At 39.8% G+C, this 17206-nt stretch overlaps 1 protein-coding gene and 1 pseudogene across 7 annotated transcripts in view; both read left to right on the top strand.

Annotated features, from left to right (window-relative positions):
- Window positions 1-17206, top strand: part of CEP83 (centrosomal protein 83) — a 124876-nt gene that overhangs the window by 55156 nt on the left and 52514 nt on the right. For all 7 annotated transcript variants that reach the window (XR_011977346.1, XM_072655593.1, XM_072655591.1 and 4 more), the window contains 2 exons: window positions 2284-2376; window positions 3744-3875. Coding sequence is in view for 6 of the 7 variants with exons in the window: in XM_072655591.1 (XP_072511692.1) it covers window positions 2284-2376; window positions 3744-3875 (225 nt within the window). In the remaining variant the exon portion in view is untranslated. The remainder of the gene's footprint in view (window positions 1-2283; window positions 2377-3743; window positions 3876-17206) is intronic.
- Window positions 11617-12568, top strand: LOC140534500 (junctional adhesion molecule A pseudogene; annotated as a pseudogene).

Raw genomic sequence — 17206 nt, 5'->3', positions numbered from 1 at the left:
ATGAGTGTAGAGTAAACCCCAGCACTCAGTTTTTCCATTCCTATTCTTAGGATGCCCGGTGTTACTTGTGAAATTGAACTCTTTCAGCCGCTGCAAATTGATGGTCTGTATCCTGGATTATGCTGTGTAGCTCACCTCTCTTCTAACCTCATTGATTCTCCAGGTCGTTCTTGACTACAGCTGTTGAAAATCCTTTTTCCTTCCCTTCCAATCGTCATGTTTTCCTGTTTCCTGCTTTTGCCTTGGTCCGCTGCACCCCGGGCCATCTCCAGTAATCCTGATTCTTGTCTTGCCACTGGGTTTAGATAAGTCTGGAAGAGAATGAGGCCGATGACTCTGTGCCTCACTTCAGTCTGATTCACATCGAGTGAGGACCTGACCTGTGAGGTCATGTCTGACAACAACCAGCTCCTGGGTGACTTGGGTTCTGCCGACTGTGCTCAGACATGTGCTCTTCCTCTCTTGTCAGGCCTTCCCTGCAAGGGCAGCGCTCCCAGCCTCTGCTCACTCTGCCCGGGATCCCTCTCCTTCTCCCTATGGCACCTCGCTCCATCAGCTTGTCTTCTCTTTGCCATGCACATCCAGTCTGTCTCCCTTGGCTTCTCTCTGTCTGCTAAGCACTTCCTTGGGTCTTCTCCACCCAGACAGTAAGCAGAGCCTTTCCCTCATCTCTTCTACCGAGTCAGACTCTCACCTCACATCTCTCCTCACCCTTTGCCACTGAGCTTCTAGGAATACTTCCACTCTCACCTCTCACACCCTCCTCAGCTCATTATGATTTTGCTTCTTCCTATCCTTTCCCTCCTGCCACATTTAACTCCTTGATTACCAAATCCAGAGAAGCTTGTTTTCCCCTATCACATATTTATTGATTGGTTTTTAAGGTCTTTACACTATTGATTCCCCTTCCTTTATAATGGATATTTTTTATTTCCTTTTGTTAGAGATGCCATCTTTTTTCTGGTTCTTTGCTACCTACCTCATTCTTCTGACTCCGTCTCTGGTGCTGATTTCACATCACCATCTTGATCTACCAAGAGTCTTGTTGTTGGCCGTCTTCCTTCTCTGTCCTTTTTCACTCTCCATGCAGATGAGTTACAGAGCTGACCTTGCTGCTGCGCTCCAGACATGCTTCTTCAGTTGCCACTAGGAAGTCCTGCTTCAGAGTCATTCTGTCTGTAATTAGGCTTGTTGTCTTTTCTCCTTAAACCTGTTCCATTTTCTGGGCTCCATCTCAGGATGACGCTGTTCAAGATTTTTGTGTTACCTTTGAGCTGGCACCCTAATGTCCATGTTGTGCAATTTCTGGTTAGGGTTTTTCTTCTAACACTTTCCATAGGACAGAAGAGAATTTAGATGCCTTCCAACCCAATTCCATTATTTTACAGACAAGAAACTGAGGCCCATAGAGAGGAAATGATTTCCTCAAATTCAGACAAGTAGCAGAGGCTTGATTTGGATTCTGGTCTTCTGGATTCCAATTTGTGTGCTTTGCTTCACTTTTCAGCTAGACCATAATCCTCCTAAAGAATGCAGTTGTCTTGTAGCCAGTACCTCCCCTTGTCCTCTGACTCTAAGGCCGGTGCTTTTTCCATGGATGACATAAGCAGGTCAGAGATAGCAGAATAAAATGGGACAGAAGACTAGTACCTCATTAAATACTGAAGTACTTAATATGTACTTGTGAATGAATAAGTTATGTCGTTCTCTTTTGTAGATATTTCAGTAGTGGTATTGAAAAAGGTGGGATTTTTCTCCAATAAGTTAAAAAAATCAGCTTTTCTAGTTCAGCTGAAGTTGCTAGTTTTTTCCAATAGGCTAAGTTGCATAAGGTTATAGCTGAATTTTCATCAGAAAATAATGAAATACCAATTTCCCTGTTTACCATGGTAGCTTTAATTGCCAACTTTTTCCATGCTGTTCCCAGTAACTAGTTGAACATCAGTGGCTGATTGTTATTGAGCCATGTCCGCTGAATTTTTGTCAGCTCCGAGTATGAAATTAGAGTGCTTAATGTACCGTATGGTCAGATTTCCTCACTATTGATGCTGTGATTAGAGTAGAATTAGCAATACTATGACAACTTTTGTAGATCCAGTTCAACGTGTTTTATGTAAAATGAGACTACTCCTATCTCATATATTTGAAAAGAGAGTACTTGACCCAGTGATTTCCTAATGATAATATCCAGCTCTTTTGATCTATGATTTGATGAATTTGAAAATTGGGAAGAACTTAATTTCAGTTTGACTGACAATATTTAGGACTTTTTCCGTATAATAGGTATTGACGCCTCAAAAATTGGAATTGTTAAGAACCGAAATACAACAAGAATTAGAAACTCCAATGAGAGAACGTTTTCGGAATCTAGATGAAGTAAGTAAACTGGTATCAAAACTCAGTTAGTTTCACATGATGGTGTGCTACTGTGGAAAGCTGATTTCAGTACAGGGAGCTAGACTTCAGGGTAATCTAATGATGTGAATATTTATTTTGACTCAAAAGTAATTCATAAAATTGATAGAATTTAGTATTTAAGGGGGTGTGACTGAAATAATCTCGCTGAGTGAACATTTATTGTGACTTATAATGTGATGTATAGAGAAAACTTTTATGTATAAGAGATATGATGAAGTTTGTAACAAACATGCCAGAACCATGAATCCAAGAATCTAAATGAATGCTGTCTCCTTCAGATGATTCACCTTGGGACAAAATGTTTTTCACTGTTAACTGTTATTGCTTAAATTTGTTCAGTGTTTTTGAAACTCATCTTTTGAAATTGCCTTTAGAGCTTAGAGTATTTTCTTTTGAATATCCTTTAATGGTCACAAGAATTCAACCTGTTAGAGTGGATTTAATATTTAGAGGTTTCTAAATATGTTTCTTTAGGCTCTTGCCTAAAGTCAGTTAGAGCCAACCCTGGCAAATAAAGTGAGTGATCGAGTTGGAGGAGATAAGTTTTGGTCCAAATAAAAATATGACTAGCACTTAATACAATTCATTTTCTTGTCTAGCTTATAAACTAGCTCTAAACCTGGAGATTCCAATCCCCTTGGGTTTGTGTTTCTGGAGTTTTGCCCTCATTAATTCCTTTTCATTCATTTTTGAGTTGATGGCTCTCCTACATCTCTGCTGTCTTATAACGAAGATTAGTTTGTTAATTCTAACAGCCAGCAATTTTCATAAAGTGTTCGGAGGATCTGAAAAACCCAGAAAGCTTATTAGGCGCAGGGTTCAGCTGAATTGGAATGACTGACTTTCCAGGGTGATGTGTTTAGTTCAGTTAAACTGTTATTGTAATTTTTTATGTTATTTTTGCTAAACATTATAATGGCCCTCATTATTTTTCATTCATTTTTCCTATTTTAAATAGATTGCTATTATTTCTTTGATCACATTTTTATTTGGTCAGATTCATAACATTGCAGATTTTTTTTATACATTATTATTTAAGAATAGTTTGCTACATTCTGAAGTGATATTTTATGAAATTCAAAGATCAGAACGTTTTGTATGTGGATGCATTTTTTCTTATGAAAGCCAATGAAGAAAGACTCCCTATTTTGCCGAATATGCATGATTCCAGAAATGTATTGAAAGTAGAAAGTCTCATTCTTATTTTGTGGAGTAATCTTTGCTTCTTTAGAGACTTATTTTTTCAGCATACATATGATGTTTGTATTGAATATCAAACATTTTATATATGTATTTAAATTAACATTTTCTCTCTTCTAATTTAGGAGGCAGAAAAATATAGAGGTGAATATAACAAGCTTCGCTATGAACATACTTTTCTCAAATCAGAATTTGAACATCAGAAAGAGGAATATATGCGAATTTTAGAAGAACAAAAAATAAAATATGATGCTGAGGTGGGCATGTTTTACTGGTCATTTATTCAGTTGTTTAGTAATGTAATTTTGGGAAAAGTTAAGTTTTTTTCTGAGTGCCAAAGTATACTTTTTCAGAATGTATAAAGTCAGTTTTGTATCGCTTGGATTTAAGTTTTTTATTTTTCAAAAAACATTGTTCTGTTTATCCCTTAGGTTTTCAGTGTGCAGAAAGATTAAACTACTTCCCTTTTTTGGTCCTTACTTCACTTAAAAATACAAAAACATAGTTATTTCTTTTTAGTTAAGCAAATTCAATTTCTGTTTCACCAAACATTAAGCACCTTGCCTCAGTTTTTTCATCTATAAAATGAGGTAGAGAAGGAAATGGCAAACCATTCCAGTGTGTAGCCAAGAAAATCCCAAATGAGGTCATGAAGAGTTGGAAATGACTGAAAAACAACTGAATTAAAGTCAAGATGCTGGTCTCCATCCTAGCATTACAAGTGAAATGATCTCTATTCTCCCTCCTAGGATCTTACATTGTATTGCTGAAATAAAACTGTAATAGAAAATAATGAGAAAAATTCCCCAAGTGAGATTTAGAGAAGTACCATTTACTTTGATCAACCAGCTAATTTTTCTTAAAGAGCAGGTAAAACAAGTGTCCCTTTTGATCTTTGACATAATTTTTTATTACTGTCTTTTGAGGTGATTTTCAGTGTATCAGGAATGATAAATTTAAAAAGAATTGGTTGTCTTATAAATTTAGTTCTTAAAAAAAACATTAAAGTTGTACTTGTAAACTTTTTCCTCCAGAACTATCCATTAAAATGTCCAAAAACAATTCTGATTTAGGTGTATAAAAATAAGAGTATCATCCCAGCAACAGACTGTGTCTCCTTTCTTAGAACCAGCCATCTTCGTACGGAGAGGCTTATCGTTATTTGACTGGACATTAGGTGATTCTATGACCATGGCTACTCATGTGAAAAACAGAAAATGCGTCAGGTCCGCGCGGCCTCCCTTTTTAAAACTAAAATTCATTTTTTAACTCTTCTTTTCCAAATTCCCTACTTCCTGCAATTAACAGCCCTCCTCCCAAACTGAAACCAGACTGAATAGCGCCATCTTTGTATCGAATATGATCAAGCAAAACCAATCTGCTTCCTTCTCTGCCTCTAACCCTCAGCCCGGGGGCCATATGCATTTTTCTCAGTACTCTGCGGTCGTGTTACTTATCGCATTGACCAGGGTTATCAAGTTTTCCAGACTTTTTTTTTCTTTACAGTGTTGGTACTTTTTGTAGAAAAAAGTTTTGGACCCTGGATTTTAGACGCAGATGCTCTGGAAGCGATTTTTTAAAAATTAGGTTTTCCCGTTGAAGCGTTTCTCCCTGTGTGTTGTGTTTGCTCCTTCTCCTGCTGTGGCTGAGGCCTGGGCTGCCTGGGTCTGGAAGCCATGGGGCCTGGTGCTGCCCTGCTTTCTGCTACTGTTCTGATTGGGGCTAGTTTGGCCTTGTCTCCTATTGTGCTGTCTGCTCTTTGGTTTGACCTTGTCTCCTGCGCTGGACCCACAGAACTTCACCTTCTGGTTATCCCTACAGGATTCTGGCAGTCTTTTTGTATTTTCCTGGAAAACGAATGTTAGAGCTTATGCATGTTGTGTCTTAGGTATTTTTTATCATTCCTCCTTCTGATGCGTTTTTTAGTTTTCCTGGTGTTTTTGTGGGACACCTGTGCACCTCTTGGTCCTAACATGTACTATCTTCCCACAATTTCTTTTTATTTCTACTGCCTTTTTCACTTTTATTGGTGAGTTCATCCCAGTCATGTTCACAGTAATGATCCATTGTGCATTTCCCTCCATCCTAGCCTCTTAGACTTTTCTCTTCTTATTGTCTCTTGTCCAGATTCTCATTACAGGTTTTTACTCTTCCTTACTTTGTAACTCTCCGCTCACGATCCACTCTTAAAAGTCGAATTTGTGTTGTTTGAGACTAATTCCTCATTTATTTTACTCTCTCTTAAATACCCTTTCTCTCTGTTTCTTGATTTTGGTTATTTTTAAACTATTCTCTTGTTGTGTTACGTGTGTTTGTTAGAGTTGTATATATGTGAGAGCAAGCCTCCTTGCTTGGTTCTCACGAAAGTGAGATTCTTGTGACTCCTGTTTCTTTTATCTCTTCCTTCACATATGTAGTGGTTTTTTTTATTGTGAACCCTTAATATGTGAAGTAATAAGTTCTACTCCATTCCTCTTCCTTTTTTCCCCACTACCTTTTTATTTTTTCACTGAAGATCATCAAAATAGAAGCAAACTACTCTTAGGCCTTCTGTCTTATTTAGCTGCCTCTGTGACCCTTGAAGGAAATTAATATTCTGAGCAAACACTTGTTTCTCTTCCCCATTAGATAAGCCCTTGCTTATTTTATAGTCCCTTTCATTTGCTTCAAAGTTGTTACCTTTCTAGATGTCTGCATTTCAGAGATTCTTTGAACTTTTGGTATTTTTATGAGGAAGGCTCAAATTCCTGTATTTTATTGAAGGCTCATTTTTTTTTCTCTTTAAGGTTTTATTCAGTTATTCTTGAATGTAAACCTTTCTTTTTTTGCCTTTTAGAAGACCATATTCCAAGCTGTCCTATGCTCTATAGTGGTAACTGTCAAGGCTTGTGTGTTGCTGCCTGTTCTTTGGTCCTTGAATTTTTTCCATCTTCTTGAATTATTTTTTCTTTGACCTGAAGCTTCCTCATCCCAAAGGGATGTCAAAGTTTTGGCTATGATTTTCATGGCAATTTTTGATTTTGGAATTTCTTTCAGGAGGTAATTGATGGAATACATTTTCACTTTGCCCTCTGGTTCTGTTAGGTCTGAGTAGTTTTCATTTATAATACCTTACAGTATTGTATCCAAACTTTTCTTTTTGGCTGTGATTTTCTGTTATTCTGGTGATTCTTTTTTTAGTCTTGTGATTTCTTGTTTTACTATTGGTGTCTTTTTTTGGTATTTGTATTTTGAATTTTCCTTCCTGAAGTGAGACTTCTTTTCGGGGCCAGGCTTTGCCTATTCCTCCACACTTGGTTGTTCTCAGTTTGTATTATCTGAAGTCCTACTGCTGGCCCTCCCCTGTGCTGGTGTCTGCTTGACCACAGTGTCAGAGGAGGCTTAGTTCTTCAGCTTTAAGCATCCAGAACCCCTGCAGAAGGATCACTTTCTTCCTTTTCTGAGTGCTTAACTGCCCATGGGGCTTAGTGACTGTGCCAGTGAGCTGCATGATCCTTAAGGCACAGCTCTCCCACTCTGACACCTCTAGCAAAGACCCTTCTTTATGTCCAAAGGCTTCTGAGTGGCCTCTTTTGCTTACCCAAGCTAGACAAAGATGCTCACTAGAGTTCCTAATCATTATTTGATCTGGTGCTCTATTGTTTTATATTTCCTGGTGTACTTGTGTGCAAATTGGGCTGCTTTGCTACTGATCACTTCCTCATCTTGACCTGTATCTCAAGACTTCACACACTTTTTTCTTCAAGACAATATTCATGACATGAATCACAAGGTTCTGGCTATGGCAAATACTGGTTACCAATACAGAGAACGAAACTGATCATATCTTCAGAGGTTAAGGTGATTGATTAATGATATATGAAAGTCATTTATAAATCAGATAGATGTAATGGTAATTCAAATGGGAATATCTTTCCCATTCATTAATAGGCCCATGTGACCTGCTTAAATCACATAGAAGCCTAAGCCACATGTGGTAGGAGGAGTTTGCTGAACAGGTGCAACAGGAAAGGTAGAGCACAACTGAGAGGAAGTGAGTGACAGCAGTTAGGGCAGGGAGAGAGAGGACACAGGCCAGTTGATAGCTAGACTCATGAGTGTTTGTTTGTTTGTTTGGGGGTGAGGGAAGTCTTGGAAATAGCATTGTCCCCTGCAGTGATAGGGTGTATTGACTTCTTGGTTATTATGATGGATTTGGCTTTCTGGTTTGGGGATTTGACTTTCTGGTGTCTGAATAAATGTTTTTCTTCTGCCTTCTATATGGAGAGTCTGTTATACTTTGCAATTGAGAATTACACCAGCATATTCATAGTTACCAGCAGTGCTGTGAATATTGCCTTGGTGATACAGCAGACCACTGACTTATTGGAGCAGAGTTTAAAATCGATACTGAACAAGAAGAAAAAATTTTATTTTTTTTTTACATTTATTTATTTAACTTTTAACATTCATTTCCACAAAATTTTGGGTTCCAAATTTTCTCCCCATTTTCCCCCTCCCCCCACCCCAAAATGCCAAGCATTCTAATTGCCCCTATCACCAATCTGCCCTCTCTTCTATCATCCCTCCCTTCCCTTGTCCCCATCTTTTCTTTTGTCCTGTAGGGCCAGATAACTTTCTATACCCCATTACCTGTATTTCTTGTTTCCTAGTAGCAAGAACAGAACTCAACAGTTGTTCCTAAAACTTTGAGTTCCAACTTCTCTTCATCCCTTTCTCCCCACCCATTCCCTTTGGAAGGCAAGCAATTCAATATAGGCCATATCTGTGCAGTTTTGCAAATGACTTCCATATTAGTCGTGTTGTGTAAGACTAACTATATTTCCCTCCATCCTATCCTGCCCCCCATTGCTTCTATTCTCTCTTTTGATCCTGTCCCTCCCCATGAGTGTTGACTTCAAATTGCTCCCTCCTCCCATTGCCCTCCCTTCCATCATCTCCCCACACCCTGCTGACCCCCTTCTCCCCCACTTTCCTGTATTGTAAGATAGGTTTTCATACCAAAATGAGTGTGCATTTTATTCCTTCCTTTAGTGGAATGTGATGAGAGTAAACTTCATGTTTTTCTCTCACCTCCCCTCTTTTTCCCTCCACTAAAAAATCTTTTACCTGCCTCTTTTATGAGAGACAATTTGCCCCGTTCCATTTCTCCCTTTCTCCTCCCAATATATTTCTCTCTCACCCCTTAATTTCATTTTTTTAAGATATGATCCCATCCTATTCCATTCACTCTGTGCTATGTGTGTGTGTGTGTGTGTGTGTGTGTGTGTAATCCCACCAACTACCCAGATACTAAAAAGTTTCAAGAGTTACAAATATTGTCTTTCCATGTAGGAATGTAAACAACTTTAGTAAAGTGCCTTATGACTTCTCTTTGCTGTTTACCTTTTCACACTTCTCTTCATTCTTGTGTTTGAAAGTCAAATTTTCTTTTCAGCTCTGGTCTTTTCATCAAGAATGCTTGAAAGTCCTCTGTTTCGTTGAAAGACCATTTTTTTCCCCTGAAGTATTATACTCAGTTTTGCTGGGTAGGTGATTCTTGGTTTTAGTCCTAGTTCCTTTGACTTCTGGAATATCATATTACACACCCTTCTATCCCTTAATGTAGAATCTGCTAGATCTTGTGTTATCCTGATTGTATTTCCACAATACTTGAATTGTTTCTTTCTAGCTGATTGCAATATTTTCTCCTTGACCTGGGAACTCTGGAATTTGGCCACAATCTTCCTAGGAGTTTCTCTTTTTGGATCTCTTTCAGGCGGTGATCAGTGGATTCCTTGAATACTTATTTTGCCCTCTGGTTCTAGAATCTCAGGGCAGTTTTCCTTGATAATTTCATGAAAGATGATGTCTAGGCTCTTTTTTTGATCATGGCTTTCAGGTAGTCCCCTAATTTTTAAATTGTTTCTCCTGGATCTATTTTCCAGTTCAGTTGTTTTTCCAATGAGATATTTCACATTATCTTCCATTTTGTCATTCTTTTGGTTTTGTTTTGTGATTTCTTGGTTTCTTATAAAGTGATTGGCCTCCATGTGTTCCATTCTAATTTTGAAAGAACTATTTTCTTCACTGAGCTTTTGAACCTGCTTTTCCATTTGACTAATTCTGCTTTTTAAAGCATGCTTCTCCTCATTGGCTTTTTGAACCTCTTTTGCCAATTGAGTTAGCCTATTTTTCAAGGTGTTATTTTCTTCAGCATTTTTTTGGGTCTCCTTCAGCAAGGTGTTGACCTGCTTTTCATGCTTTTCTTGCATCTCTTTCATTTCTCTTCCCAGTTTTTCCTCCACCTCTCTAACTTGATTTTCAAAATCCTTTTTGAGCCCTTCCACGGCCTGTGCCCATGGTATATTTATTTTGGAAGTTTGGGATACAGAAGCCTTGACTTGTATGTCTTTCCCTGATGGTAAGCATTGTTCTTCCTCATCTGAAAGGATGGGAGGAGATATCTGTTCACCAAGAAAATAACCTTCTATAGTCTTATTTTTTTTCCCTTTTCTTGGCATTTTCCCAGCTAGTGACTTGACTTCTAAGTTTCCTCTCCACACCCACCTCACCTCCAGATCCACCCAGCTAGTGCTTGGGGGGCTGAGATTCAAATGCTGCTCCCCAGCCTCAGCCTTTTGGCGGGGATGGGGCTGCTATTCAGTATGAGATTAAGTTCAGGTGCTCAGGTGGGGGCAGGGCCTGCCACATGGGGCTCAGTTCCCCTCAGGGGGTTTATGTGGAGACCTTCAACAATGGATCTGAGCTCCTGCCTGCTTGGGGAGCCCTTGTCTGCTGCTGCCTCTGCTGCTGCCTTCCAAGGGGGCCCGAGCCACGGGGACACTCCACTCTCCTCTCGGCCAGCCAAAAAGACCCTCTCACTGACCTTTGGCACCTGTGGGTGGAGGGACTGCTGCTGGAGATTCTGTCCCTGAAGCCTGCTGGGATCTGCTCCCCTTGGTGCCACGGCCAAGGCAGGGCTGGGCTCTGCTCCAGGTTTGGCGCGCGACGGACCCTTCGCGTTGGCTTTTCAGGGCTCTCTGGAACAGAAATCTCCTCCACTCTGTTGTTGTGTGGCTTCCGCTGCTCCAGAATTTGTTGGGAGTTCTTCTTTACAGGTATTTTATGGGCTGTGGGTTAGGAGCTAGCATATGTGTGTCTTTCTACTCCACCATCTTGGCTCCTCCTCAGAAGAAAAATTTTAAAATGAGATGAAATTATGACATTTTTCTCCAGTAGTTACGATATTTCTATCCAGATTTGTTTCAACCAACTGTTGAAGTTTTAAAATGAAAAATGATTGAAAGAATAGACATTGACATTGGCAATCATTGTTTTCCAACCTAACTGATGAAAAGCAGTTACTACCATAATGAAGATACCCAAAGACTCCAGGATCCTTAATCTTTTTGTGTTGAAGACACCTTTGGCGATCTGGTGGCCCTTCTTGAAATAATATTTTTACATCCCTAAAATAAAATACATTATATTTCAAAGGAAACCAATTATATTGAAATACAGTAGTCAAGATATTCATGGACTCCATGTTAAAAACCCATACTCTAAATAATATCAGCAAATACTTGAGCTTCTTTGCCAAGCAGAGGGATATGTTTGCCCATGGCATTACAAATTTAGAATATAAATTCTTTTGTAAGATGATATGGGAGAAATCTGAGAAGACTTATACTGAATAAAGTGAAGCAAGTAGAAGTAGGGGGACAATTTATGTACTGTGAAAAGCGGCATCTCTGACTAGTGCCACAATCAGTCACACCTCAAGGAAACTGATGATTAGCTTCTTGGCAGAGATGGACTATGGATATAGAATGAAGTTACATTTTCAGATAATATTGATACAGCACTTCTTTTTTTGATGGACTATATTTATTTATTGCAAGAATTAGGGAGAGAAGAATGTTGTTGAAGAATACAAGGGATAATGACAGTGATGCAAAAAAAGAAAGCATTGATCCCACCTGGTGGCTGTGGTTCAATCTGGATGCAGTGGTTGGGGAAGAGACTACTCTTTGACTTATTCTACTCAGGGGCAGCTTGGCCAGTGGCAGATATCTGGCAGATCATGATTGATCAGGATGGCAGAGCGGGCCAGGCAGAGGCACCTTCTCCTTTTTTTCACAGCAGTGGCCCTGTGTTGTTTGGCATTGGGCAGTGTCAGTCTATACTTCTCAAGAGCAAGTTAAAGTAGATGAGATCAGCCTTCTTTTGTCATATTCCTGTACTCACCACACTGCCATGTTCCTACATGGGCTTCTCCTCACCCTGGGTGAAGTGGAAGTTCAGGGGAGCACAACCAACCTTGTTTGCTATGACAGCAAGATTACTGTTTCCTATGAAAGTGGATGGTCTTCTCCCAGACTGGTATTTCTTTCCATTCTGTGATCTGAAAGGACACAGGGATACACACATGTATGGTCACTGAAATGGTGGAAGAGAATATGGAAAGATCAACGTGGAGCTTGTTGTGTTAGGGTGAGTCAGCGTTCCATCTTCAGCCACCATTGGGAATCGAGTTGTGCTGACCTGCTCTGAGGAGGGTAGTTCTCCACCCACTCAGTACGAGTGGTTCCAGGATGAGATTCTGATGCCTTTGGATCCCAAGAAGACCCTTGCCTTCAGCATTTCTTCCTATACCATAGACCATAGGACAGGGGAACTGGTGTTTGAATCTCGGTCAGCCTTCGATACAGAGGAGTATTCCTGCCAAGTAAACAATGGGGTTGGGGCTGCCAAAACCTCAGAAGTTGTTGAACTAAATGTAGGGAGCATTGTGCTGGCTGTTACTGTGACAATGATCCTCCTCAGGCTCCTGAATTTTGGTGTCTAGTTTGCCTACTCTCGAGGATATTTCACCAAAACAAGTAAACCTAGTAAGGAAATAATCTATAGCTAGCCTTCTGCCCACAATGATGGAGAATTCCAACAGACATCATCATTTTTGGTGTGACACATTCCCCCCCCCCCCCAATCTATTTCTTCTCCTATCTTCTTCTGATTTTGTCCTTTTTGGACCTCCTCATGTTTATGAGTTTCACAAGATTCCTTCCTTATTTTTCTTAGTCCATCTCCTCTTAGGATTGTTTTTAATGATGATTCTCCAGCCAGGGCTTCTGTGTGTATTTATGAATGAAGTAGAGCAATAAGACCCTGTCCTGCCTTCCCTTCTCCCACCACCGACGGGCTTGCCTAGACCATATTTAGGGTTTCTGATCCCTGACTCTTTAAAATTAGGCAGGTTGAGTGATGCCTGTTCCCCACCACTAACAACTCATTATCCGCTGACATGGCCAAGCTCTGAAGAGTTAATATCTTCCTTTAAGTGTTCTAAACTTAACCCTAACTTGGGGTCTTATGACATTTAGACTTCCTTGGGAGTGGGGAGAAACTGAAGCCTAAGACCAGAACAATGTTTTTCAAACAGGTTCAAGAGATTGGAGCTGTGGACTCTGAACAGTAGATTAGTAGTGAAATGTCTCTTCTGTTTTCTGGGCCCTCCTCTCAATTCCTTCTGTGAAAGATGCTTCTTGAGTGTCTTCTTGCATCTTTCTGGCTTTGGAGCACTTGGAAATATGACCACTTCTGCAAGACCAGCTGGACCTTTTTTGTATAGGGGGCTCCAGGGCCATGAGAGCTCTCAAGGAAAAAACTCCATGATGACAATATTTAAGACCCACTGATCTACAGAAAGCAGATCTGGGCCTGGAGGCTCAAAGCCTTTCCAGAATAAGCACAGCAGCCAGCCCGCAAAATCAGGAAGGCATTCCTGGGAGGTCAGCTGGGGCGCAGGGGAAGCTTCTGATTGCCGTTCCCCCCAAGCTGAGCCCCGTAATGGAAATGACAAGGGGGAAAACACAAATGGAGTTTTTACTCCATTACAGGGTCAGTCTAATTTACCTGAGAGCAGCAGTTTTCAGTTTGTGGTCTTAGAACTCCTTTATTCTCTTAAAATTGTTTGAGTCTACCCCTGAGTTGTATTTACTGTGTTAGAAAATGAAATGTTTAGTATTATTATAAAAATTAGTTTTGACCTCAAGTCCCTTGCCCCTATCCAAGGGTCTCAGACATCCTTATATCCCTAGAATGTATGAGAACTAGTCTTCTAGAACCACTGTACTGTATTATAGATTTTTGTGCAGGGATAACTATAGGGAAAAAAGAGAAAGAATAAAGACGTTGGGCAAAACGACTTCACTGGTGGTGAATGTCAGAAGGAGAGTGGGGGAGGTGCCCAAGACCCCCCTGGGCTGTGTAGGCAGGCAGCCAGATGTGCTTCACCCGTGCTACTGTCAGTGTCTCACTTGCTGCTTACACCAAGTCAGCACCACTCCTACTACATGTGAGAGAACCAGCTAAGCCTTTCTATGCTGAAAACATTTAATGATGGAAGTTGAAGGAGAACAAAAAACAGGCGAAGAATGGAAAATATCTGCCCAAAACTTTTTTTTTTAACAAGTTATTCTCTCCATCATTGACAGTGAAATTAAAATATTTAACATCACTGCCTTGATGTGCTACATGAGCAAATAGAAATAAAACCAAAAGAAAGATGCAAAGAATAACTCGATTAGATCAAGTCAGTCAGTCAACAAGCATTCTTGTTAAGTAAATACAATTGACCAGATACTATGCTAATGACAGGATACAAAGAAAGATAAAAATGTAGCCTTTGTCCTCAAGGATCTCATATTCTAATGAGACGACATTCTAATTAGATCAAGTATGAGGAGAAGATATCTGTGCTCCAGTGACAGCTGTCTGAAAGGCTGGTGAATATCCAGGGTGTGTAGAAGTCCTGATTGTTACTGCTCCATAGAAAGGTGGGAAAGAATGTATGAGTAACTGTTAATCCATATGTGTTTGTTCTTACCTCTAAAAAAATCTTTATGAGAGCAATTTATACATATGTTAAGGCCATTTTTGATATGGATATGAGAATGGAACCAGACAAGCTTTAAAATTAGTGATAGACATTTTTTGTTTTTCTATCACCTTAAAATATCATTCTCTACTCCCCTTCTAGAAGAAGGAGGAAATGCAAATCCGTGTGGCATAACCAAGTAACTAGCACACCCGCCAAGCTGAACTTTACATGGCCTTCCATATGGTCATTATAATGCATAGCATTTAGTTTGGATTTTTGTGATCTTGTCATTTATACCATATTATTCTTGTCATTTATACCATATTACGTAGAATTGTTTTTCTGGTTCTGCCTATTTCATTCTGCACCTATGACCCATCAGAATTTGAGTAAATTATGTTTTTTAAGAATCTGCAGATTGCTTATCCTTTTAGCTTTTTCAGCATTATACTTATTCTTTATCACAGTGTTCGAATTTTTAAGATTTGTTCCGTTAGCATTCCTCTAACATTTTTAATAGTATTTTCTTTAAGTACTTTAACCTGTAGTACAAATATGTATTTTTAAAATTTATTGATTTTAATTTATTTATTCAGTCACTTTTAGTCATGGTCAACTCTTCATGACCCCATGTGAGGTTTCCTTGACAAAGATACTGAAGTGGTTTGCCATTTCTTCTCTTAACTCATTTTACAGATGAGGGTTCTGAGGCAAACAGAAGTGACTTGCTCAGGGTCCCAAAGATAGTGTCTAAGACTATATTTGAACTCAGATCTTCTTGACTTCAGTACTCTGTCCACTATTCTACCTAGCTGCCCTAATCAATAGTCGGAGTACGTCTATTATTATATATTACGATTATTGTCTAGTTTATATCTATTATCTTACAGCGAAGTGTTCTTCTCTCTTTAGAGACTCTGATTCTAAGAACTGGATATTCAGATTGTGTATCATGATAGTTTTCCTATGTTGCTGATGACCCTCAAAGCAGGAACGGTGTTTCACTGAAACATTTTATCTCTGTGGCCTAGCCTAGTGAGCGCATACCAGGTATTTAGCAAACATTGTTTGTTGTCACTGTTAGCTCTAGTGGAGATCACCGAACCAGCAGTCCTTCAGGAGGTCTACACTTACATCTCAGCCCAGCCATTTACTAGCAGTGTGGCTACTAACGATGACCTGCCTCACCTGGCTGTTCTGAAGATCAAATTAGATCACTCATGTGAAGTACTGAGTAGATGTGAGGGGAGGATGCCGAGGGTGCTGTTGCTGATGAAGCAGTTGTGACCGCAGGAAGGAGTTTGAGAACGTTGGAAGGATTGCCACAAGCTTAAAGAAAAGGAAACCCTACATAGAAAAAGCAGTTTTCTTATGGAAAATAGTAACAACTTATCTCTTAGTCTCTCAGCCTCTGTGATTTCATCATCAGCAGAGATCCTTGGCCTCTGTGAACTAGGGAATGGCCTTGGAATATTGATAGGATTGAAAAGCTTATCACTTTATGGTCTGTCTGGGGCTAAGTTTTTTTGTGTGTCGTTAGCCCAGTCCTTGATTATGTTTAGTTCATCACTGTAGGGTTTGTGACAGTTTTATGATGACGAGTCTCTCTGAAGTGACCCCATATTAGTCCCTGAATGACAGGCATCTAGTGCTTACATGAAACCTTTCTGGCTGAATAAGACCTGTCAGGGCTCACATTCTGTTGCTGTAGCCTTTGAGAACCCAAGTTCACTTTTATACAACACTGAGCCATTGAAGTAGAACTTTAGTGGAGGACTAATAGATTTTCAGATACCCACTAGAAGCTGAGTACTTTGCCAGGAACTGGAGGATACAGGATTAATAAGACACAGTCCCTATTCTTATGGATATCACAATCCCGTAAGGGGACGCAGCACATATAGAAATAATTATAATAAATATTTAACAAGATTAGTTTAACAAGGTAATTTCAGAGGGGAAAATACATTTTATGAGGAGCTAGCCAAGAAGGATCATTTCTGTTGTGAGATGGGATGGGACGGGACAGTGTCTCACAGAAGGACATAAATGTCCCTGTAATCCAACCTGTACCTGAAACAGAATCCCTTCTCTAACTTACCCAGCATCCTTTTCAGCCCCTACTGTGTGATCTCAGTAAGAAAGACCCTTTGCCTCTTAAGCATTGCTCTACCTTTGGGGAAGTTGAAAATGTTAGGAAATTTTTCTTTATATACAGTCAGCCATGTTTTTCTTTATATCCAACCATAAGCTAGGTACAGTGCCAAGTGCTGGGAATAGAAAAAGAGGCAAAAGATCCTGTCTGCCCTCAGGGAGCTTATAGTCTAGTGGGGGAGGCCTACATTTGCTCCTTTGCTACTTCCCTATAATGCTTTGAAGTTTGCTTTCTGGTATAGAGCCTGGGGCAAAGCAGAACCAGCATCATCTCTCTTCCATATGACCACAATTCAGACTCTTGAAGGTAGCTACCATGCTTCTCCTCCCCACTCCTGCCAAGTCTTCTCTTCAAGCTAGATATTTCCTTTTTCTTCATCTCATCTCCATAGCATAGACCTGTAGACTCAGGTTTGGAAGGGAACATGAAAGTTGTTGAGTTCACCCCCTCATTTTACGGATGAGGAAATCAGGGACATTCAGTAACTTGATGGAGGTCACAGAGAAGAAAGTAGTCTTGCCAGGATGTGGACGCAGGCACTCTGATTTCACAGGTCTTATCATTATACC

Source organism: Notamacropus eugenii, chromosome 3 (genome assembly GCF_028372415.1).
Source record: "Notamacropus eugenii isolate mMacEug1 chromosome 3, mMacEug1.pri_v2, whole genome shotgun sequence".
NCBI lineage: Eukaryota > Metazoa > Chordata > Mammalia > Diprotodontia > Macropodidae > Notamacropus > Notamacropus eugenii.
This window is presented reverse-complemented; position numbering and strand designations above follow the sequence as displayed.